The sequence below is a fragment of the Diachasma alloeum genome, unplaced genomic scaffold (assembly GCF_001412515.2).
Source record: "Diachasma alloeum isolate Michigan unplaced genomic scaffold, Dall2.0 Dall_scaffold_01350, whole genome shotgun sequence".
Lineage (NCBI taxonomy): Eukaryota > Metazoa > Arthropoda > Insecta > Hymenoptera > Braconidae > Diachasma > Diachasma alloeum.
The window spans coordinates 50,332-75,090 of record NW_021681453.1 but is presented as its reverse complement, the minus strand read 5'-3'; the positions used below and the strand labels follow the sequence as shown (position 1 = coordinate 75,090).

General features: G+C 35.8%; 1 protein-coding gene across 1 annotated transcript in view; it reads right to left on the bottom strand.

Moving 5' to 3' along the window:
* Positions 1-280: 280 nt before the first annotated feature.
* LOC107046393 (tyrosine-protein kinase CSK) overlaps positions 281-24,759 on the bottom strand; it is a 55,931-nt gene continuing 31,452 nt past the window's right edge. Inside the window, exons 3-8 of the mRNA XM_015269004.1 lie at positions 7,431-7,879; positions 6,215-6,868; positions 3,240-3,435; positions 3,063-3,149; positions 2,886-2,978; positions 281-2,783 (exon numbers count right to left, since the gene is read on the bottom strand). Of these exons, the coding sequence (XP_015124490.1) occupies positions 2,688-2,783; positions 2,886-2,978; positions 3,063-3,149; positions 3,240-3,435; positions 6,215-6,868; positions 7,431-7,831 (1,527 nt within the window). The 5' untranslated portion in view covers positions 7,832-7,879 and the 3' untranslated portion in view covers positions 281-2,687. The remainder of the gene's footprint in view (positions 2,784-2,885; positions 2,979-3,062; positions 3,150-3,239; positions 3,436-6,214; positions 6,869-7,430; positions 7,880-24,759) is intronic.

Here is a 24,759-nt window from a genome sequence, read left to right as displayed (position 1 = left end):
GCCCATTTATTCTTATTTCCATCGGAATGAAGTCGGTTTCCGATGTCAAGGATTATGGAGACGCTTAAAAATGCAGTTCCATTATTTATGGGCATTTTTCATGGTAAACGGAGTGCCTCATCATACGCAAAAAGTTAATGAGCAATATTAATGAACAGCAATGATTTGGGGAGGGGCGAGGAGGTGAAGAATCAATAATATCATTAATGAAGTTTCTAATTAAGGTCATTAAGGTAAATGGAAATAGAAAAATAAAAACGTAATGAATGAAAACTTGTTATTGCTTCAATTCAATTATATATTTGCGTATTCGATTTTAATATATATTAAATTTCTTAAGATCTAATGGATTCAGGATTACAATTGAAGATTGAAATGGAAATTTTCTCTCTCATCACTACGCTTTAAAACAACGCAGTTGGGAACATGTTACTCGTCGCGCTTTAAATACCAAAATAAATATCTTCCTCTTTCAATATATAAAAAATTCTGACTCTGTGTTACACTATTAAATTTCGAGTTTTCGAACAAAGTTTTGTCATGAAATAATATCACTAATATGAATACAAATATTCTTCATTGCGTGGGAGAAAAAAAAATGCTCGACGATTTTCTAAGCACAATTTTTTTTTGATAAATATTATCATTGTCAGTGAATATTTGATATCAAAGTATAAATGTACACGTTCATCTACATCTACCTTTAAATCCAAACCACAATGGCAACACAGAGTCACAGTTACTTTTTTTTATTCATTTCTTTTGTTAAAAGTTCAGTGGACTGAAGTTTGAACAAAATATCTCGTTGGTATATTAAGCATCTTGAACCATAGCTGCACAATGACATTAATATTTTTACTCTCATCTAATGAAAAAACAAAAGGGTTCAAGGAAATTTCAATCTGTCATCAAAAACTGAAAGCAGTTTTCGATCACTTCTATTTGGTATCTTTGGGCTGGCAAATACCCAAAGCGACCGCAGAACTGTTTTCTCATCTTCTTTCAATCGTTTACTATCGCATAAAATGCATTATAGGTAGCTTTAGAACTTTAAACGAGTATATGAACATTTGTTTTAAATCTCTAATCACTTTTTAACGTTTTTCTTTCACTTCCCTCTCCTGGAATTTCACTAATTCCGGATTTAAAATTATAATTATGTACAAAATTATTTACATTTCAATATACACTGTTGATAATTATGACAAATACCTCGGGATCAATGGGAGTTCTTCTGTATCTTAATTACTCCACCAATTGAATTTTAGTAACGCTTAAAAATTTAACTATTGTATATTCTTTGATAAAAAAAATGAAACTTACAGTATTAATTTCTTTTCGTTTCTACTTCATACCGATTTCGGCTGAAGCAGCAGATCTACGTGAAGTAATGAATGAAATTATAAAATAAAAACGTACGACTTTTGAGCATGAGACTACACTACTTATCAATTTGTTTGTCTTTTAAGTGATTAAAATTGATTTTTTTGTGCATAGATTTGAAGGATTGTAGTTTGTGCTCTAGGAATAACCACATCGTGACGACAAGTTACCATCAAAACATATCCATGCAATAGACCATAGAAACTACATAAAACCATAATTTTGAAACAGTCTTGTGTGATGATATATCCTTTTAAAAATTCAAAATTTTGTCTTGTAAAAATTTGTTAATTTAATACCGTGTTATCATTCTTATTTCTATTATTTTCAAAAATTGTTAACACATGTTAATGAAAATTTTCGAACAATTGAGTCACCAGTCTTGTGGGGTTTTCATCAAATTTGGTAAAGTACGAGTTTTGAATATTCATTCTGATAAAAAAATATCTACGTGAACAAAGGCACAATCGACATAGGTAACATGGTTGTTGGATATTATGAATGAATGAAAAGAGAAAACAATGTGACGGACGATTCTCGAATTACCAGACTAAATTGATAATGAATACGATAAACGAAAGCACGTCCGTGAGAATTTTGCGGTAAATTTTTGCCTCAGTTTTTCCTAAAGAACCGATTAATCTGACCTATAAATAGATGGTTCAGTAAAATTTCGCGTTCTTTGGAAGATTTAAATTAGATGGATTAGATATTAAACTAAAGCTATAATTGAAAAATATAAAAGTTGAAGATATTCAAGAACCCTTTACATTTTAGTACGAAATTTATCAATGAAATTGCGTGAGAAAATTAGAAAAAAAAATTCATTGTTCCATAAATATTCCTCCAAACTTCAACTTTCAATTTTTTCTAGATTTTAAAAATATTTTCCAAATATTCATAACGAAAAATCAAATTTTGACCTTCAATATTTTAATAATAAAGTCATTGCAACATGCTCATATAATAACTGAGGTCAAATGAGGCTTAAATGTAAGCTCCAATGTTTATCTAAAAATCTAGGAAAGGATTTCAACCAAAGAAAAATATTCAAAGTACTTCGATATCCTGATTATAAAAGTAAGGAAATGTGAGATATCTTTCAAATCTCACCTAAATCATCATTGAAATCGTTAATAAAAGATGGAACCTTCTGCTCATTGGTCAGATTACCCTAGTAAAGCCATTGAAAATTGAAATTTTCTAATATATTCTCCCCTTCATTCAAACTATTCCAGAGGACGAAGTGCTCATATGTCGCTTCTGCATAATAGAAAAAACCCACATGGCATAAGTAGCTTTGTTTAATTTGCATATTTGGTGTACTCAGCCTTCAGAAAACCGAGTTTAACTTTAATATCATGAAACGATGGTCTCCTCTCCGGTTGTAAATCCCAAGCCTATTTTCAACATAAAACCAAAGAGAATGCTATTAGTAAATATAATTTTCCCCTATTCCGTACTTTATACGTTCGAGGGAAATATCTCAAGAGAATTTATACCTGTTTCATTATGTCATAAACTTCAGAGGGACATCCATCCGGTGGTTCCATTTTATATCCTTTCTCCACGCACTTAACGACGTCTGCCAATGGCTGAAGATTAAATGAATTATTATTTTCCACTTTTCTGTGTCATAATGTTTATGATTTTAACAATAACGGAATGGTAATACGTACTATTCTCGGGTAAGGTACTCGGCCGAAGGAATAAATTTCCCACAGTAGAATTCCAAAGCTCCACATGTCGGATTTATTCGAAAATTTCTGCAATTATGGAAATTACATTCACTTGTGTTAAATGGGAGATTGAATTAACTAATTAGTGAGTCTTGATGAATGGGGGATAGTATTTACATTTTGTTTTAGAGCCTCCGGAGCAGTCCACTTAATAGGAAGTTTGCCACCATCTAGTGAAAAATTTTCATCTCGTGCTAAACCAAAATCCGATACTTTTGCTGAGTTGTCTTCAGCTACGAGAACGTTCCTAGCAGCGAGATCACGGTGGACGACGTGGCGAGACTCTAAATAGGCCATTCCAGCACATGTATCACTGTAATCATGAAAAAATCAGTTGAAGAAAAATTTAATATTTTGTAAAAGGATTGCAACGTTCGTTAAATGTAATGAAGGAGTGATAGCACAATCGAGAATCTGAAAACCTAACGAATTCGATGGAAAATTCTATTGGATTTCCATTGATTTTCTATTAGTTTTCCGTTGATTCTACTTGAAAATTTCACAGCTTTTCTGCGCATTTTTTTCAATAGAAAATATTTAACGGAAACTTTTATAAAGAAATGTGATGAGTTAGAAAATTGACGATACGCGTCGCTTGTAACTCACGTAAGAAACCTTGTTCTCTTGTTTCTCAACCTCTGACATGACCGATCAGTCTATTATTTCTACCATTTATTTATTTAAAGTATTAAGTAATTGAATTAATGATAAGTTTAAATAACAATTTGTCTTGATTAAGATCGATAAACCTTACAATTATTTACATTATGACTTAGAAATAGAATTCATGTATTAAAATTTTGTAATTTTGTTTGAAAGAAAATCATCGATATTGATAACTAAAATAAATTAAATATTGCAAGGTGACGGATTTACAATTTTCATCATCCCTTCAATTTTTCATTCAAATAATAATCATCTCAGCTAAAATACGGATTATTTTACAAAAAATTTAGTAAAATTTCATAATTCTTCACAACTTTTTCTATTGAGATATTTTCGATAAATCCGTACTTTCTATAAAAATTTCAGGACATGAATTTTCTCAGTTTTTTCCTCCTCTTTTCATTCACAAAAATCAAACGAGAAAACTTGGGAAATTAGAGGCGCGAAATTTATATAAAAAATGCATCTATAGAATTAGCAGCTTAGAATAATCGAATTTCATTGATTTTTGTTGTAAATTTTTTTCTATTGAACATTTCTATTGAAAAAAGCACCGATAAGCTGCGAAATTTTTCAATAGAATCGGCCAAAAAATAGTAGAAATTCAATAGAATTTTCTAACGATTTTATTAGATTTTTATAGGAATTTTCTTCATACGTGCAGATTCGGATTGAAGGTAATATTCTCATGTCGTGTAAAAAGGAAGAAGTTCAAAGGATAATGAAACGAATCAATAGTGAAGTTCTGAGGATATTGGAGTACTTTGTTTATTTATTTTATTAAAATCCTTCCCAATATTTGTAGTTAAACATCAGAACTTTTACTTAAAACCCCAGGTTATCGAATATTTTCCAATGATTTTATTATTCAAACTTTAAAAATCTAAATTTAATTTGTTTTAAGGCCCGGACGGATTATCTTTCAAACGTTATCTTGATTGCTTCTCCATCTTCATAATGTAAAATATATCACAATTTCCATTGGATTTTACATCACGCAAGAGTCCCTAAAAATTATGATTGTACAATCAAAAAAAGTAGAAAAAAAACTGAACATTTTCAAAGAGCGGTTTTAATAGAGACTAAGAAATGAGTCCAATAGAGAGGAAATAGTGAATAAATAATTTATCATGGCAACTAAGGAACTGACAGCCATTGACTACTGTGACAAATGATGACCTAACAGCCAATAGATACATCAAATTATTAATTTGCAATTTCCTCCCGATTGGGTTTATTTTCCAATATTATTCAAAAACGCTCTTTGAAAATGTTCAGCTTTTTGTCAACGTTTTTTTAATTGTACAATTATAATTTTTAGAGACTTCAGGGCTATGTAGAACTGAATAGCAATTGGAGATCATTTCAGATTATCAAAATAAAAAAAACAACCAAGATCACGTTAAGATAATCCACCCGGCCCTAAAACCACTCTTTGAAGAAGATTCCTATGATAGCCGGGGAACAGTATTTTGTTAGAATTATCAGCTATTTCTATTTTATGAATTATAATTTCACAATTCAAAAATTATAATCGATTTTTTCATATGCCAAGTTTTATCAGAAATTATTCCATGCCAAAAAAATGAGATTTTTTAAAATTCAACAATTTCTTTTTGTTTTGTTTTATATGAACGGTACTAGGATATCATAAAGAAGAATAAGTCAACTTCTAGATGAGCGGTTAATAACAATCCCTGATTCTAAAGCAGATGGCGAAATTTGCCTAGGGCTTTTTTCCAAGATCTCACGTGGCCTTCCAAAAAAAAATATATCTTATAATGTTATTCAGATAGGATATATAGTCCAATAACTTATAAAAAATTACCAATTGTAATGAATGTTTTCCGTATGAGTACTTTTCGATTTTACGATGTTATTGACTTTATTGTTCAATTATATATATAATATGTAATTAGATTCTGTAATTGGGCTTGTGCTGCTGGGTCTATATGAAATAAGAAATGAAATTGAAAATGTAAAAGAAAAACCGTTTTTTCACATATTCTTTCAGGTATCACTCATACTCAAGGATATTCATAAAAGCCGTTAATAAAAAGGTCAATGACTCCGTTTGGTAAATCATCAAAACAATCAGCTTTTTGAAAAAACATTGGAATTAAATCAAACTAATGATTTTTTCCTCAGGGCTTTCTTCGCAAATTTCCCTCTGCTCCTCGAAAAATTTTCTCCATTTCCTGACTTTCAAGATACTTTTCAAATGAAATGGAAGAATTCTCATTTCCAATTCCTAGACATGAAAATGAGAAACCTCCTCTGGGTATCACAAACTAACGTCAAAACTAAACCCCCATTGAATTGTAATTCAACTCCTCCAGGAGTTCTAAAGTAATTACCCCAAAGACTTCTCTGATATCATGATCCCGCTCCACTCACACATGTACTAAATTAAATTTCAAACTTACTATGTAAAATTAATCTGATCCTTTTTGGTAACGTGCAGTCTTCCCCTTGATCTTAAATAATCAACGAGCGATCCTTTGCTCATGTATTCAGTAACCAGGTACATATGTTGATTATTAAATACAAGGCCGAGTAATTTAACCAGATTGTCATGTATGAGTGATGTCATTAAACTTGCTTCGGCGAGAAACCTTTGTGCTGCTTCACTATTGTCCTTCAACATTTTAACTGCTACACGTTCACCCCGATAAACTCCGAGTAAAACATCCCCAAACTCGCCCTTGCCTATGCACTCACGTAACTCAAGTTCATGCGTTTGTATGACCCATCCGGCCTCGATAAACGCCTTAGGATCGACGCAAAAATCCTGCTTCCCCTGTTTTGGCAGGGATTTAGTTAATTGTGTGCATAAACCGTCTGCATCTTGCTCGTAATGCTCCACAAGTAGTGCCAGATTCTCAAAGAACTCTTCGTCGTCAATTGTTAATTGATTGTTTTTGTATTTTACTCGGTAATGCTGGACTCTTCCCTGGAAACACACGCACAGCGTGTAATCGCCTGGGAAATTCGTCGATTCTCTGACTAGAAACAGACCGTCCTCACGAGGTCGTAGAAGTCTTTCTGCTGTTTCTCGTGAAATTTTCCCATGAAACCATCTGTAAAAAAAATGTTCCTTATGTTGTGACTGTCAAGCTTGGAGGCAAGCGAAAGAAGAAGAACGATAAGAAGTATAGATTGTTATGGTGAATATGATTAAGAAGATAAATGTTAGTCCCAATGTGATAAAACAAGTGTGTAGACTTTTAAAAATTAAGTTTTGTTGTAATTAATATGTAGCCGGTGCGCATGTAAAAGGCCTCGCAACGTTATAGATTTTGTGCAATACAAAATCTTGATCCTGTTCTTTATGTTATGGTATTTATGTAAATATTAGAATTTGATGAAGTCATACTATTTTATTTTATTTTATTTCCATTTCCGTCTTTACAATTAGATTAATTTCATTTTATCCATTCTTCTTATGACGGGGCAATCTAGATAACGTTCGGCAGATAATGGAGTCGAGCTTTAATTTGAAAATTTCTTCAACATGTTTCCCCAGAACATTTCCAAATAGATTTTGAACAGCTCTAATCACTCAATTCCAAATATTTCAGTGAATTCCCTAATCTCATCACACAACAGAGTGAATTTTCTAAATGAACTATAAAAACTTACGGCATAGCATTAAGTTTAACTTCGTGTCTCGTACTAGCCGACAATGCTGTTAAGTTACTTGAATTGGGTACGGCATTTGGTGTTAAAATAACTGGTGAAGTAACAGGACTCATATGGGTTTGTACATTCTGCGATGTGACAGGCGAATGGGTTGTCATAATCGGTGAAACTGGATGTGGCAGCATATTGTTGGATCCAGTCAAGTTATTTGTGGGTATCGAGGGAATGGTGGAGTGCATTGATTGAATCGACTGCAACGACTGAATTGCGTTTTGTATTATGGAATGGGCCGTTACGTTCGATGATATTGTATGATGATTTTGGTTTCCATCAACCTTCCCCTGCCGAGTTGGCGCTGATACATTTGGGTAACCACCACTCGCATTGTGATAAGTTGGCATTACTGCAGCTACCGGTATTCACTGTTTTTTCAGGCCCACTCAAGCAACCTGTTGAACAAAAACCATTCATATAATTAATTGCATCTAGATCAAATCTGGTGTAAATATTATTATCTCAATAGAATAAATCATATAGACAAATCGAATGTTATCAACTTTTTCTCTTAAACTTTTAGATAGAATTCGTCAAAAACTAATAGAAAGCTCAACAGAAATCCAATAAAATTATCTAGCGAATTCGTTAGATTCTTTTATTAAATTTTTTCGTGCGTGAGGGCTAGGTTTTACGTAGATGTCATTGGTTATCCGAGGTCAACCGAACGCTTTTCTACTTTTCAGAGTGTCGTAATGAGTCTATTTCTCATCGCCGATTACAATTTTTCCCAAAAATCTGTTCTCGTCCATTTGGCGAGGTGATCTATGTACACTGACTTATTGCAAAATGTTGTTCACAGAGAAAAAAAAAATTACTGAAGATTATCAGATATTATGAAGAAGACACCGTAATATATCTGATTAAATATCCCCAGTCATTACACTGAGAAAAAAATCTTTTTTGATAGGTACGTCTTCATTTGTCTCAATAAAAGGCCTTCGTAGTTCGATTCCTTGGAGTGTTTTCATCATTTCTAATACAAAAACTCATTTTTCCGAATCGTTTTTCATGTAGTTTCGTCTGGACAATGACGGTGCAGAGTTAGGCTACCGAGTGTCGAAAGCACATCCCCCTCCCTTTGGTTTGACGTCGGGGGTAAAAATAGGAATACCCGTTCATACAAAGTATTCGAGATATTCGCGTTTTTCTAATTTTTTCAATTGAGAGTTAATGTGGCGTTCCCTAATACGCGTAAAACTTGGAAGAAACATCTGGGATTCTGGCTAATAATTAGTATTATTGAGTCACACTTGTGTATCAAATTTTGTGTCCATCGATTCAATGCATCCTGGTATAGAGCAATTCATCCAAAAATCTTTTTTTCTAAAAAGTCACACATCGTCATTTTATCGATTATTTTCGCCTCCAGGAGCTTATTGTCGACTTGTTTCTGTTTTTCATAGACGTATTTTTTTGTCTCATTTATTTATAATCAACGCTCTATTTAGTATCCATGCGCGTGTCAATATCAAACTTATCAGAAAGAAAGCTGACTCAAAGGTGGAGTAAGAAGGCTATTTGTCTGAGAGAAGCCTCTTCACACAATCTAACATTACGAAACTTCATATTAGCGTAGGTGTTCGATGGTCTATTCATTCCGCCTCATGCATTTGGTACGGTACTTGAGTACAAAAGTGAGTAGAGAATAAATCCAACTAGAATAAACAGCGTCTCATACACAAAACATGATACACTAAAGTAGTCAAGAAGTGGTTATTTTGAATGTCCATTGTTCCTACAAACATTAGAAAGAGAATGTCATCGCGATCCGGTGGATCGTCCAGAATGTACATTAAGTGATTCGAGTTTCAGAGGATTTTATCCTATTTATTAGGTACTTATCACGAGAATTAATACATTCAAATTTAATTAGGTGTACTTTGATGACTCTTTGGCATGCTTTGCCCCTGTTTATTCACTTAATTGTGCATCTCCTTGTAGGTTGCACTCAACAGGTGCAGCGAAGCGTTCATATCTGCTGGTTAATATCACCAGTCACTACAAATTTACAGTAATAACGACATCCCCAATAAACTTAGCCTCCACTTTGGAATTCAGTATGAATCCTTGGCTTTGAGGCATCACCATTTCCTCAGTAACGCGTGTGAGTTAATACAGGCGTCTGAAAGGAAGCAATTATTCCGGCAGAGTATGAATCTGTTGCACCGGCAAATATTGAATTATTCAAACGGCAGTTTATCCTTGGAGTGTGGAGTAGTGCGTTATGTCACGCAAGAGGACATCGTTGATGTAGGGATATATCAATATCAGGTGGACAGGCTGAGAGATGTGGGTAGTTTAATAGATGTTCTGCACAACAAAATTTAGAACCTCAAAATTTGGATTTTCTTCCAATTGAATGGACAGAATTATTCCCTTCAAGTTGCCAAAAATGTCAGCCTCATTTGATCCTAAGTTTTTGGACATTTCACATTTTAAACTTGGCAAAAATCATTTGTTTTTTTTTTTTGAAGATAAATTAGAAATTTGGTAAATGATGTCCTGATGAGAACCTCGTAATTTGAGGTCGAAACGTCGACACTAATCACATCACTTTAAATAATTGACGAAAATTTATGGCCTGCAAGGCGACTTAAGGTATCAGAAAACACGTTTTTATTGAGACTGTCCCCATGTTTTTTATAGATAATGTTTATAATAGTCCCCGGCTATTGAAAAAAAATTAACTAACTGTACCACATAGTTTAGGAGACAATAAATAACGAAATGCGGACTTCTAAGACGCGAGGCATAGGCCAAACGGGGGTTTAGGGTCCCCTTGAACTCGATTTTTCCATCTTGTGAGAAATAGTAGATTATGTCATCAGGCGATAAAAGACATTATCTGGCGAATGTGGCTTTATAATCCGAGCCGAAGGCGACTATTACAATCACATTCGTCAGATAATACTTTTATCGCCGTGTGACATAAATGGTTCTTACAATGTTTTTAACCCTAATCTGGTCACCAAACGCGAGCCTGTGACTTTGGTCACCTGTGCGGGGATTCTCCGTCGTGTTATTTAGGTTTTAGCGTTGCCGAATTCACTTTACCCTGCCCGGGCGCGTTTAGCGAGTTTCCGGCAATGTCGTGTAATGGTCAATTTTATTTAACATGGGAAAAAATAATTCATCTGTCCGAAATAATTTGTTTTCTTTAGGAATTTTGGGAAATATGTTGTTCTAAAAACTACTATAATTTTTTAGATAGGAGAGGGTAGGGAAAAACGGACCAAGCGGGCAAACCGGACTCCTAGGGCAAAACGGACCACTGACAGAAAATTGATAATTTTTGTTTTTGCTTCCGCATGGAGCAAATTCGAAGTCATTTGTGGTTTGAGGTGATTAGCAAATCTGATCAAATTGCGGTTCAACGAAACTTGTTGTCTATAAAACCCCTGTGACGTTTACGATCCAAGAGACTCGCTTTTAATTCAACACATTTAGTGCTGCTCATTTGAAGGAAATGAAAAAAGCAAAAATTACCAATTTTCGGTCAGTGGTCCGTTTTTCCCTAGGGGTCCGTTTTGCCCTACCCGCCCCTACTTCAATTGACAAAGTCAATTTTTTTTTTAATTTTTCCGGTTAGCCAGTCAATTGTAATTAAAGAAAAATGACGCGCGGCGGGGTTTCCCGCATATACGGTGACCAATCTAGGGTTAAAAAGCTGATAGATTGATAAATTCCGAATACGGTTAATTTTTTATAAAATTTTGTACTACATAGTTTCTGCGATATTCAACACTAAAAAATGGAAATTTCGTGAAAGCATTTCTTATTAGATTCAAACAATTAATTAACAAATAATTTTTTATTCTATTCAAACAGTTATGCCTGTTGCCTGCAACAACAATATATGAGGATAGGAAAAATCAAGAACTTATGAGAATGCAGTAAATTAAGTCGTTTAGAATTTTTTCAGGAAATCCATAGGGACTACCTTTTCGATGGTATTGTCGTGGGATATACCTTAACCCTTTACAAACTCTTTTTCTTTTAAACCTATATTTGTTCTCGAAGTTACTCCTGCATAAGTTACTCCTATTTATCCTCCATGTCTGCGAAACGAGAAATAACCACAATTATGGAAAATCAAAAGAAAATGAACAATTTTCTTCAAAATCAGGACCTAATTAAAGAATAAAGTTGATGATACTCTTTTAATATTCGACAAAAAAAGATCTATAGAAAATGAAAGAAGAATTCAAATTTTCACTCGGGGCACCAACCCGAGTTCACTATTTAGAAATATAAAATTGACAATATGCACCGGATTAGCATGAGGTTATCAGAGGATTAAAGTTTTTAATATCTTGATTATCTACCAAGGAATCCCGAGTTTTTGTTTGGTCATTGGATGCAGTATATTTTTCCACATAAATCTCTATTTTTATTTCGATTTTTAGAATTTTCCTGCATTATCAATTTGAAAACAAATCCGATGAGAGCCAGTGCATAAGGAAAATTCGTTTATTGCATTAGATCAAAGCAACAAGAATAAATTTTTCTTCATTATCAGAAATTCGCCAAATCGGCGGACATCTTTAACTGCAAAATCTGTCCATTGCAGGAATTTGAATAGGATGATTTTTTTGAAATTAGTATTTCTCATAATCTATCATATTATATTTCCGGATAGGTTCTTCAGCATTTAACCTTTTTTTCACATCGATTGTGAAGAGAATTGGAAAATACAAAAAAGCACGCACGAAAAAATTTAATAGAGAAACCGCTAGACAATTCTTTTTGATTTCTATTAACTTTCTATTATTTTTGGGCCAATTTTATTGAGATATTTTCTGTAGAATTTCTTCGGCTCAAATTTTTTCATTTCCTAATCAACCAAAAAAATTTCGAAAATTTCAGCCGAGGAAATTCTATAGAAAATTCAATAGAATAAGTTATATAGAAGAATCGAATTCCGTTGACTTTTCCTGTGGAATATTTTCTATTGAACATTTCAGTAGAATCGGGCTGAAACTAATAGAATGTTCAATGTAAATTCAATAGAACTCTACGGAATTCGGGAATTTTTTCATAAGCGAGTCCTGTCCGAATATGTTGCCACCTCCCTTTAATTGTAAGATGTTGAGCGAGAACTCTGGGATGGGTAAAATCGACTCATCTCGTTTTACGACTTCACTATTGATTTCTGCCTACAAATTGTTGAACCAGGAAAATCTCGAGTACATATTCAGAACAGTTGCCATTCGCAGATAATGATTGAAGAGGGAGAGAAGTATTTGCTATTGATATAAGATTTATACTTCTGGAGCGGCACAAATAATTGACTTGATAATTGATGTTTTCTACTTTTGTTAATCAGATAAATGTTTGGATTGGAAAATTCTAATAATTCTAGTTTTAATGGGTGGAGCAGATTCCAGATCTCGTGCATATATCACTAACTGATGTCAGAATTGAAAAGATACGAATTTCAATGGATTTTTCTTTTATTACGTCCTATCCTTTATTATTCTCAATTTTAGTGGGATATGTGTTGAGCCATGAGAGTTATGAGTATCTATAGAAATTACCACCAGTGGATGCAAATTAAGGCTATTGACCTGCAATACGAGATTTATGATTCTGACTGGCACAAATAATTGTCTTCATAATTGCCGGTTTCTACTTTGTTAATCACAAAGTTGAGCTTCTAGAATTTTAATAATTTTAATGAGCAGAGCAGATGCCAGATTTCATGCACATTGCATGTCTCATTACTTAGTTAGTTTCAGAATGAAAAAGACACGCAATTTTGCCGACTAATTTATAGCAACCGTGTTCATGGTTCTACATGAAAGCAAATTACTTCTGATAAAATGCTTGGAATGATTATTCAAGTTGTTTGATCGAAGCACGGCGGAAGATTTCAAAGTAAAAATATGGTACTTTTCTTTGAAATTAAAATTTCATTCTCAATTCACAAATTCTGGGATGTCGCATTCCAGAATAGAGTGATTTTATTATGTTCTATCTTGTTAATGTGAAGGAAGAACTGATAATTCTTCATTCAAGAGGACATATGTTCATTATTACAATATGAATATAAATATATTATAAATAGTACGAATATATTATGAGTTGAAGTTATTCGAACATCCTGTGCTAGTCGATCCCGGAAATATTAGAGTAATTTACAAAATTTAGAAAATTGAAGAAATGTGTCGCTTGTGATTCGACGAGTCACTTCGTACCTCACGCGAGAAGCCCCCTCTCTTGCTTCTGAACCTCTGACATGACCGGTCAGTCTATTATTTCTCTTATAATTTTTTTAATAATTCTCCGATCGTCTATCAATTGGTTTTCCTTTTTCTCACAGGTATTCCCCACTTTGTTGTAAAATGGGTCACACGTAACCCCGCACACCACACTGATTAGCCAAGATCAGAGTTGAAGAAATAATCCTCCAAACACCCCTCGACCGACAAAAAACATCGGATATATTTTCCTCGAGTCTCTGCTCCGTGCAAAGAAACGTTATGCAAAATAATCCTCGTTCTGCTCCTTCCGAATTTCTAGCCTGCAGCCTGTTTCGATCAAAACATGAATATTCAGTGCCAAATTATATTGAATTTTTAATTAATTGAAATATATACAATTGTATATAATTAATTGAAATAATATACAATTCTTCGCAACATTATATTCTGTGGCCGCCCCTTATATATGAATTACATTCAGAATTGAGGGACGGTACGGAAACATTCCTCATTAGTTTTGGGTTGACCAATAGGGATATATCCTACAATTTCTTTTCTGAACAAATTATTCAAATAAATCATTTAGATATAAATGATATAATTGAATTGCCACTCCAGTGTCAAGAATAGAGTAAAATCAATTATCGATGACTATTTATTTTTATCGCCATTTATTTATGACATTGTTTAAAACAATGATCTAATCGACACCAAAACCTCACAATCTTATTTCTCTTAACTGGACTAGATTCATTTATCATGATTGCGCCTTGCAAGGCGCAAATTCGACGAAAAATGGTGGTGATGGGCCAGAGAAAATCTTTTTATAAAAATACTGTAGAGGCTTCATATAAGATACCTCTCTATAAGATACCTCGCGCTCCGAGCGCTCGAGAACTACCCCCACTCTCGGCACTTTTATCGTCTCCCGAATGTTTGTTCTGTGGGCTTCTTATAAGATACCTATGGCCCCGGTCATTTTTCAACGGTAAGAGAGTAGTTATAAGGATCAAATGGTATTAAGGATCAAACAGGAGGGACGAATGAAGTCATCATGAAGGTCTAATGACCTTAAGGGGGGTTCACTCTTTTTCAAGTAATGGAAATATACATCGATTTTTTTTTCACTTTTCCCATCGAAAAATCGTACTTTTTCGCCTGTGATTATTCTTGAGTCTACCAACAATCTCCCAACATCAGCTGCCATTCTATCACGCGAGGTTATGTTTAGAGAAAAAAGCGAACGCGGGCGATACAAATTCAAAACATTGAACATATATAAATTGATTAGTTCTCGATATTCATTCAGTGAAAATGAAAATTTCATTCAATTTGGGCGCAACGAGCGAGGTATCTTATTTGAAACCCGCTGATCCCTATTTTTCTCCTCTCTATGGGCGCGCGTAATGGGGGCATAGAGGTTCCCGGATTTCCACTCTCCTACTGTCCCTAAGGTATCTTATACGAAGCCTCTACTGTAGTATGTTTCGTGATTAGGCCGAAAAAAACTTTTCTGGCGAATATGAGTTTGCAGCCCGAGCCGATGGCGAGGGTTACAATCATATGAGCTAGAAAAGTTTTTTTAGGCCGTATGCCGAATGATATTTTTTGTCATTTCGGCCGTAGGCAGACATGACGAAACGCGTAGCGTAGCGCGTAGCGTTCATAAAGCGCTGCCTTACGGCCGGAATGACGAAAAAACTATTTGCCAAGAAGAAAAAAATTTCCCGAAATATCCCTATGGAAACCACAAATGCATATCGTGCTGTGCAAAATCTATAACATAGGATGCACTACATAGCTACATAGGCTACATAGGATGACTGCTCACTCTCAAACGTCGCATAAACCTATTATATTATTATAGATCAGTGAGTCTACATACGTCGCTATAAGTAACCTTTGTCTTGATAGACTCATTGTTCTGTAATTATGCTCATTCCTGTGTAACTGAATAGTCATGTAATTGGTCTCAGCTGTTTGACTAAGGAAATGAATAAATTAAAAAAATTAATACACGAAAGATGTCCAGATCAAGACTAATGTTCTCTTTTTTGTAACTCATTCTCCGATTACGTGGACTCAAATCGAATAAAAATATCAATTCAAGAAAATACCACACTCGTAAACTAATATTTCTTTTCCCATGAAATTTCCAATTTTGTGCTCCTTTATAGGAGGGAATGTATTATGCATAATTCCTGAGGCTGTAGCAATTATGCGCAATTAACAATCCTGACATTTGGTGGGAACCGCAGGAACAGCGCGAAGGGAATGGTCTCATGATACATAAATAATCGGGTGGCAGAGGTAGGAGATGGAGTACTTTGTCATGGATTTCAGTGGTTTCCAGATCTAGTCTTCACAAATTCATGATTCATAAAACTTATGAGTTAGTTCCATTTGGCGCCAAAAAAATGCAATTAAAAGCATTGAAGTTTCGCCGTTAAATAATGCCAAAAACATGAAAAAATATGGATTGCGTAGATCGTATGCTAGAACAAATTAATTTCACCCTAGATTAGTTACCGTAAGAGGGAAACGCCGCAGCGCGTCATTTCGAAAATGAATAACCTCTACCATTTGCTAATATTTAATTGAATATTCACTTATTTGGAGAAAAATTGTAGAATAATAGCGATTTTCTGTCAATTTTCAATACTTTGTCTCACTGCAGAAATTGATAACCACCGAACTATGGCGAAAGACAATGTCTATTTGGCGCCTAAATTCTTGCCATCCTTGTCAGTCACAATTTTTTATGAAAATTTCAGATTACAAAAAAATTGGTTTTTGAGTTATTGACGATTTAAAAAAAAAAGTTTTCTCGTGTAATCCCCAAAGTGAAGGGAATGCTATGTATGATATCTCATTTTGAAGGGTTTTCCACGTTCTTTAAATATGCCGAAGGGCGATGTGATAGCTTGAAACCCTGCGGAGTTATTGGGGGCAATTTAGAATCAACAAAAATCATTGCAAAATCTACAAATTTTCAAAAAATCATAACTCTCTCCATTATCAATATTTGTCAACTTTTTTTATAATAAAATGTTTCTCTAATAGCTATATAGTCAAAAAAAAATGAGATGAAAATGCCCAGCATCGACTTTTTCGGTCTGATCCCATATTACCTCAAGAATTGTGAAGCAGAATTGTTTTCATAAAAATACAACATTAAACCGTTTAAGAGGCAGACTACTATGAGTTTTCAAAGTCGTGGGTTATTGGAGTGAGACTTTTCATACGTTGAAGATTGATTATATAGATCTGAAAACGAATAATTAGTGCAAAACAAAATTTTTTTTATCGTTCGTGTGACGTGTGGAGATATTCACACGTCGATTTTATTCAATTTATATTTTCTAGATAGAAAAAGTCCAAAATGCTCAATAAGCAGTCTCACGGTGACACCTGAGTCCAGCTTCTCAGAATGGAGCTGTTTGATTGTCTTAGCCATTGTCAGTGATGGACATATGGCCGTGTTAGTTAGAAAAATCGTGAGAACACTTATTTAGCATTTTCGGTCAGCAACGACTTTGAAGCTCTGGAATAGGGCAGAGTACGGCAGGAGTTGAAGATGGACGGACGTCCTCTCCTAGCCAAAAATCTATAGTAGATCCGCGTCGAAACCGAGCCCATTTAACAGTTGATTTTATACTTTACCTATCAATTATCTATTCAATATACTGTCAATTATTAATGTAACAGTGGTGCTCGATTGTTTTATACGAAGAATATCTAATCAAATCCTATCCTAGTCGCGTCACGTTAGATCTTGAGAGAAATCCGCGTGAGCTCTGACCGTAGCTAGTTGAGCAATAGCTTTGGAGTCGACTGGTGACTCAATTAAGGGAGGTAGAAAATCTCTCACGTCACATTGGCGCCCGACTCGTTGGCACTCAAATGTAACGGATGAGTGCGACCCATATTTTGGAAAATTTATGTGACGTTTTGTGTGATAAAGCTTAAGGAGGATTTGATCAAGTGTTGTGTAAGCGCGGTTATGGATTTTGTTTTGGACACTGATCAGAAACTGATAAAACTTTTATTATTGTAGCATTGAGTGAAATTAGTGAACTTCATACTATGTGGTGCATTTCGTGTTAATCTGATGTGGATTTCCAGAGACACGAAGTGTTCGATCAACCTGTTGGATACAGTTAAGTCGTGTATGTGTTGGTGAGGTGATCGATCCGTCCCATAGGGGAATCGACGAGGATTGCTTGCCATTGGAAACAGCAGGGATCCAAGATTCGGGACGGCATCAAAAATTGAAGAATTTGCAACGTCTCATTCATTCCAGCAACTAGCAGAAGTTTTAGCCAAGCATGATGATTAGCATAAACCGTACTTCTCACCAAAAGTCTGGAGAACAGGGATATCCAACGATTGATGACATCTCACTTCGGTTGAAAACCGCCGAACAAATAGTAGGGTATAGGGCTTCCCTTAGCAAGCCAACAGCGATGACACCAGCTGATCCGGGAATGCAGCAAAATACATCTGGATTTTTCACCGCATCAAATGAGAAAGATCATGGGCCATATGTATGGCCAAATTTTGCAACTTGGGATCCCGGAGTTGCGCTAATACAGAAAAACAGTTCAAACCAGCGAGCTGACCCACCAGAATATGTCAATCCTGGGAAACTTTCAGATAAAATCTATGGTTCAAATTGGCGACAGTACCCACGTACGAAATGCCAGTGTTGGAGAAATGGGCCAAGCCTGGCACAAGCCTGGGCTTGCCAAGTCTGGGCGCCCAGGCTTGGACCGAGGTTCGGCCATCCCTGGGGACCAGGGCTTGAGTCTCGGGAGAAGGGCGGGTAATCGAGCCTTGGTTGACAGATCTGGCCCAGCCTTGGCCGGACATTGGCATGCCGGAGCTCGATAACCAAGCCTCAGCCAGCGGTGGCCCGGAGCTTGGTCATTGGGCTCCAGCCATTGGTGTAACTGTAAGGGTTAAGTCGTAAGGGTGAGATGATGAGAATGGAATCATAGGGGTGGAATCATAAGGGTAAAATCTGAAGAGTAAAATTGTAAGGGTCAAATCGCAATAATGGAAAGGGGCGAAAAAATCATAAGACTGACATTCTGAGGGTTGAATGGTAAGGGTGGAAACTTGAGGGTAAAATATTAAGGGTGTAATCGTAAAAAAATGGTGACATTGTAGGTGTTGAAGTCACATGTTACTCGCTAATTATTACGAAAAGAAGAAGAATCGTCATTCAACAGTAATCCTAATTGTTACAATTATTATTGTAATTAATAATAATAATTATTATTATTCATTATTGAATTAATTTACCGATTAAACTGTAGTTGAATCACTTAATATTTCTATCAACTGAATAATAAAACATTCAAGTCGAAAAAAACCGAGATGGAATTAATATGGAAGATTTGAAGTAGAGGTTTTACGAATTGCGCGGTAGACTAGTGGTTAGGGCGTCGGATTAGTAGTCGTGAGGTCGTGGGTTCGAGCCCACGTTAGGGGGTAATATTTTAAGTTAACAAAATCGGTTTTTCAGCGATGATTGCGTTAGGGTTTGGTAGGTAGGGCACAATCAATACTAAAAATCATCCTAAAAAATGTTAATTATTTTGTTTTTGTTATTATTGATAATTGCCATGAACAGTTTGGCAGCCAGTGCGGCACCAGTCGCATGCCGGTATTGATTTTTTTTCCTCGTTGAACCTATTACGAATGCTGAGGAGTAATATTAAATTACTTGTATTTCAATCACCCATATTATCATATTCATGTAATTAAGTAATGTTTAATTGAGCCTGGCCAACGACTGGCAATCAACGCTGGGCCGAGATGGGCGCCCAGACCTGGCCCGATGTTATCATTCCAGGTTTCAACCAAGTCCGGCGCGGTCCCGGTTGAGGAACGGGTCCCGAAGTTCGGCAGACCGGCCACCGGGCTTGGGCCAAGCTCGGCCCATTCGTTTTTTCGTACGTGGGATACGCACGTGCTTTCTCATCTCCTCATGTAGTGGTGCTTCGGTTTCAGTTCTACGCTTATGCTTATTCGAGATTTTCGAGACATGTCGAGATCGATTTCCTTTCTCCTTTTTACGTTAGACTAAACAAGAAAACAGAGACATTGGGTTTTGAGAAGATGACGATCGTTCCACTTTGTCTCACCTTCTTCCAGCTTCAAGGATATCCAAGTAGTTCAGGCAATTTTTTCTGGAGAAAATCATCTTCAGAGTTTATAGAATAGACCAAGAGTATTTTTTAGGTGCAATATCAACTTTAGATTCCAAGAATTTTTTCGAGAAAATGATTTTAGAATACATGAAATTTATTACATTACGTAAATAAAATCTGTATACTTCCACCTTTAAATAAATAGTTCATAGTCTTAGTGTTTTTTCGTAATCATACCAGCATATGACATTGTTCGTTATACGCTCTAGTTTGTTTGCGCCACTAAAAAACATAAGCTTCCAGTCACATAATTGCAAACAATCAAATTAAAAGCTTCTTGATTGCTACGACGGCCATATTGAGTGGTTTGAATTCACGCGTTCCTGACGTCTGGTAACGGTCGGCTCAAGTGACTACTCGAACCGAATTTACAAGGCTATATGGAACACATGTGCAGTGTTGTCGTATGATCATTAGAGGTTAGACCAACGAGAATCAAGTGTGAAATTGAATAAAATAATGTTGGTAAAATTCATTGCAGAAATTCCAAGAAAAATGTATTCAACAATAAAAAATCTGAAAAAGGATGGGAATGGCAAGATTTTCGACGAAACTGAAATGTTGTTTGAAAAAAAGTTGTCGACTTGAACGAAGTTGTTTCTTTCTATGATTGTCAGGAAACAATTTTTTCAAAAATGTGAAAATGTAGAAATTCAGGTTGTGAAAAGATTCAATTCACTAACAAAAGCGATTACGTTAATTAATCACGGTATATTTACAAGATGTTTAAAGGTATATGCAAAAGTAAAGAAAAGTTGTGATCCAGTAAGAGGTTCATAACCGAGGGTCTAAAGTGAGGTATAACACAATTCGCAGAGAAGTCGAATTCCGTATGAAATAAATCCGAAATATACGCGTGACACAATAGAGGTGGGCTCTCTGCGCATGGGTTTCATTCACCTGTCGATCATCTTTTCCTCGGCGACCGTGGTCAACGCGTGAAGGTATGTAAGAGGATGTAGCGAGCCGCTGCAAAAACTTCTTCTATTAGATTTTATTACGATAGAAATCTGATATTCAGATATTTTTATCGCAAGGTAGAAATTCTTTTCCTACGTAATTTCAAATTTCAAATTTTTTTTTTCTCTCGTATACACTTTGGGGTCTTTATGATTCGTTCCCTTCTCACCCCCCAACCCCCTGTACCGTATTCGCCGAAGGTCAAGGGACAAGTTCATTTGAGGAAAAACCTTTCCAGGTCCCACGTACGAAATGCCAGTGTTGGAGAAACGGGCCAAGCCTGGCCCAAGCCTGGGCTTGCCAAGTCTGGGCGCCCAGGCTTGGACCGAGGTTCGGCCATCCCTGGGGACCAGGGCTTGAGTCTCGGGAGAAGGGCGGGTAACCGAGCCTTGGTTGACAGATCTGGCCCAGCCTTGGCCGGACATTGGCATGCCGGAGCTCGATAACCAAGCCTCAGCCAGCGGTGGCCCGGAGCTTGGTCATTGGGCTCCAGCCGTTGGTGTAACTGTAAGGGTTAAGTCGTAAGGGTGAGATGATGAGAATGGAATCATAGGGGTGGAATCATAAGGGTAAAATCTGAAGAGTAAAATTGTAAGGGTCAAATCGCAATAATGGAAAGGGGCGAAAAAATCATAAGACTGACATTCTGAGGGTTGAATGGTAAGGGTGGAAACTTGAGGGTAAAATATTAAGGGTGTAATCGTAAAAAAATGGTGACATTGTAGGTGTTGAAGTCACATGTTACTCGCTAATTATTACGAAAAGAAGAAGAATCGTCATTCAACAGTAATCCTAATTGTTACAATTATTATTGTAATTAATAATAATAATTATTATTATTCATTATTGAATTAATTTACCGATTAAACTGTAGTTGAATCACTTAATATTTCTATCAACTGAATGATAAAACATTCAAGTCGAAAAAAACCGAGATGGAATTAATATGGAAGATTTGAAGTAGAGTTTTTACGAATTGCGCGGTAGACTAGTGGTTAGGGCGTCAGTTCCGGTTTTACAGCCGAAGCGCCACCAGCTTGCTGTAGAGCCTCATATGAAATCCGCAATTTACTTAACAATCAACAAAAAATAAATATCAGAGCGTGCATATGTTCATACATAAAGCAGTATTACAACTGAAAAGCAATATATTTTCAAGCCAATCAACAATTAAAAGTGTATATTCAGTACTGCATCATTCTAACCTAAAAACCTGCCACGTTTGGGCATTCAGCCCACGGTGTGCCTTCAATCATCTGATGTCTGGCCTCAACGTATTAGAGAAGCAGTCCCCAGATCCACATTAAATAAACATTACTTCAACAAAAACAACGGATGAAGTCCCCAGACCCCGATATGGACGCTGAGGAAAGTACCCCAGACAATCAAGGTATCAACAAGGCACACACCAAAATCACCAATGATCCCAATGAATTAATTATTGTGGGCAATAAAGTCATGACAAAATCACAAATCAGCTGGTCCAAAACCAAAACCAAACCGAAAATACCTAGCAGAATCCCCAAAGCAAACATCAAGGACAAAATTAAAGGGATAAAAAGACCAAAGCCAGAAGAAACAGACTCTAATAATTCCTCAATCAGTGACATCACCATCGATGAAAACGTAATGGAACCTGACATCCAACCCACCTCACAAACCCAAGAGTGGATGAAAAATTTACTGGAAGAAAATAAGAGCATGAAAATCCTCATCAACAATCAACAAACAACAATTAACAACCTGAATGAGACAATTACAAAACTTCAAATCTCCATGGACAGAGCCCTCAGCACCCAAAAAGCCAACCCCACGCCAGCCATTGCTGACAATGACGAGAATCAACTAGTCAACACAACAGATGGTGAACCCAAAAACCATCTAGACATTAATGAGTATCCCCCTCTCCCCCCAACATCAAAGAATTTGAACGACATTCTACACCCAGAGAAATCCAACACAGCAGAGAACATCCAGCACAGGAAAAACATCGACATCAACAGAGCAGCACCTCAGCACACAGAAACCCCCCCCAACTCAAAAGGTAAACCACCACCCATTCAAATCCACAATAAACCCCCAAACGTCATAATACAATTAATTAAGGACAAAGTCATTGACAAACTTATGGATAAATTCACCACTAAAAGAGTTACAGACTTTAAGACGTCTTTAGTATTGGAAAATACTCATGACTTTAATCTGCTGAAAAATCTTCTCACTGAAGAGAAAATTCAATTTTTTTCATTCACTCCCAAAGACCTAAAATATCAAACAATTCTATTAAAAAACCTGGTTGGTGACTATTCTGATCATGAAATTCTCAATGAGCTTAAAAAAGAGGAAAATAAATTAAAAAATGTTGAATTTACTAAAGTTACACGTTTCAAAACAAAAAAATCCTCCGAAACTAAAAGACAGTTACCAATGTTTGTGGTTCAACTCTCCCCTTCTAGTACAATTAGTAACATTAAAAAATTGGATAGAATCCTACACCAAGTTGTATCATGGGAAAAGATTAAACAGAAAAAAGATTCATCAATTCAATGCAAAAATTGCCAAAGATTCGGCCACGCTGCGTCAAACTGCAGATTATCCCACAGGTGTGTTAAATGTACAACCGATCACATGCCAGGCGAATGCCCACGCAATAATCATGAGAAGGACACATCTAATGATTCCCAATCACAAACCACCAAGGTTGCTTGCGTGATTTGTAACCAAGAAGGTCACCCTGCCTCATACAGAGGATGCCCAATACAAAAAGAACTAAGAGAAAAAGTCAAACTGAAAAAATTGAAAATATCCAATCAAAGAAATATCACAAAAGTGAATATTCTCAAGAAAACCATCCCTGGCCTATCCTACAGCTCATCAGTCGGTAACTCCAACCCCCCAGACACCTCAACGGTCTCTACATTACCATCGCAAGGTAAATCCTTCTCTCAAAACCCTAAATTCCATGAACACAGTAACCCAGACACTCTGACAACACCTGGACCTCACTATAACACCCCCCCAACTAATCTCTTGTACATATCTCAACTTTTCAAGACATTTAAAGAAGAAATCACCTCAAATATCGACTCCAAATGCAATTCTATACAAAACTCTATAGACCTACACTCCAATCACATTAATATTATCCTGAAAACGTTGGAGGGGGCCAACCTGATGCAAATTGATAATGCATGACATACCAAACCAAACCCACCAGAAATTCCTAACAGTTAACGAAATTAAATGTTTCGCAATAAATGTCAACTCGATTATAACCAATCAACGTAGGGCCTCACTACAACAATTCATCGAGAGAAATGACCCAGACTGCTTACTTCTAAGTGAAACTAAACTTGCAGAGTCTCACAAACCTCACTTTGACAACTACAACATATTCAGGGATGATAGATCAGCCATGGCTGGTGGGACGGCAATTTTAATTAAAGAAACAATCAAAGCATCAAAAATCTCAACAATTTCAGCCTCCAATTTCAAATGTTTAGAAACAACCATCATTAAAATTAACATAACAAATACTGACATACTCTACCTCATTGCAGCCTATGGTGTAGGTAATAATAGAAAAGAATTCATGCAAGAACCCCAAACACTTTTTATCGAACTCAAACTCAATGACCCCAAAGTTTATTATATACTAGCAGGTGATCTAAATGCCAGACACGAAAATTGGGGTAATCCCAGCCCTAACCAAAGAGGGTTAGCCCTAAACAAATGGATAGAAGACAATGAGATTGAATTTGAAATCGAATTTAATAGCTCCCATGAACCATCCATGCCAAGGGAAGGATCTTACCTAGACGTCTCACTGATGGACGCCAGATTAACGGTGACTAATACAGAACCTGACGGTAGACTAAAAACAATTGACTA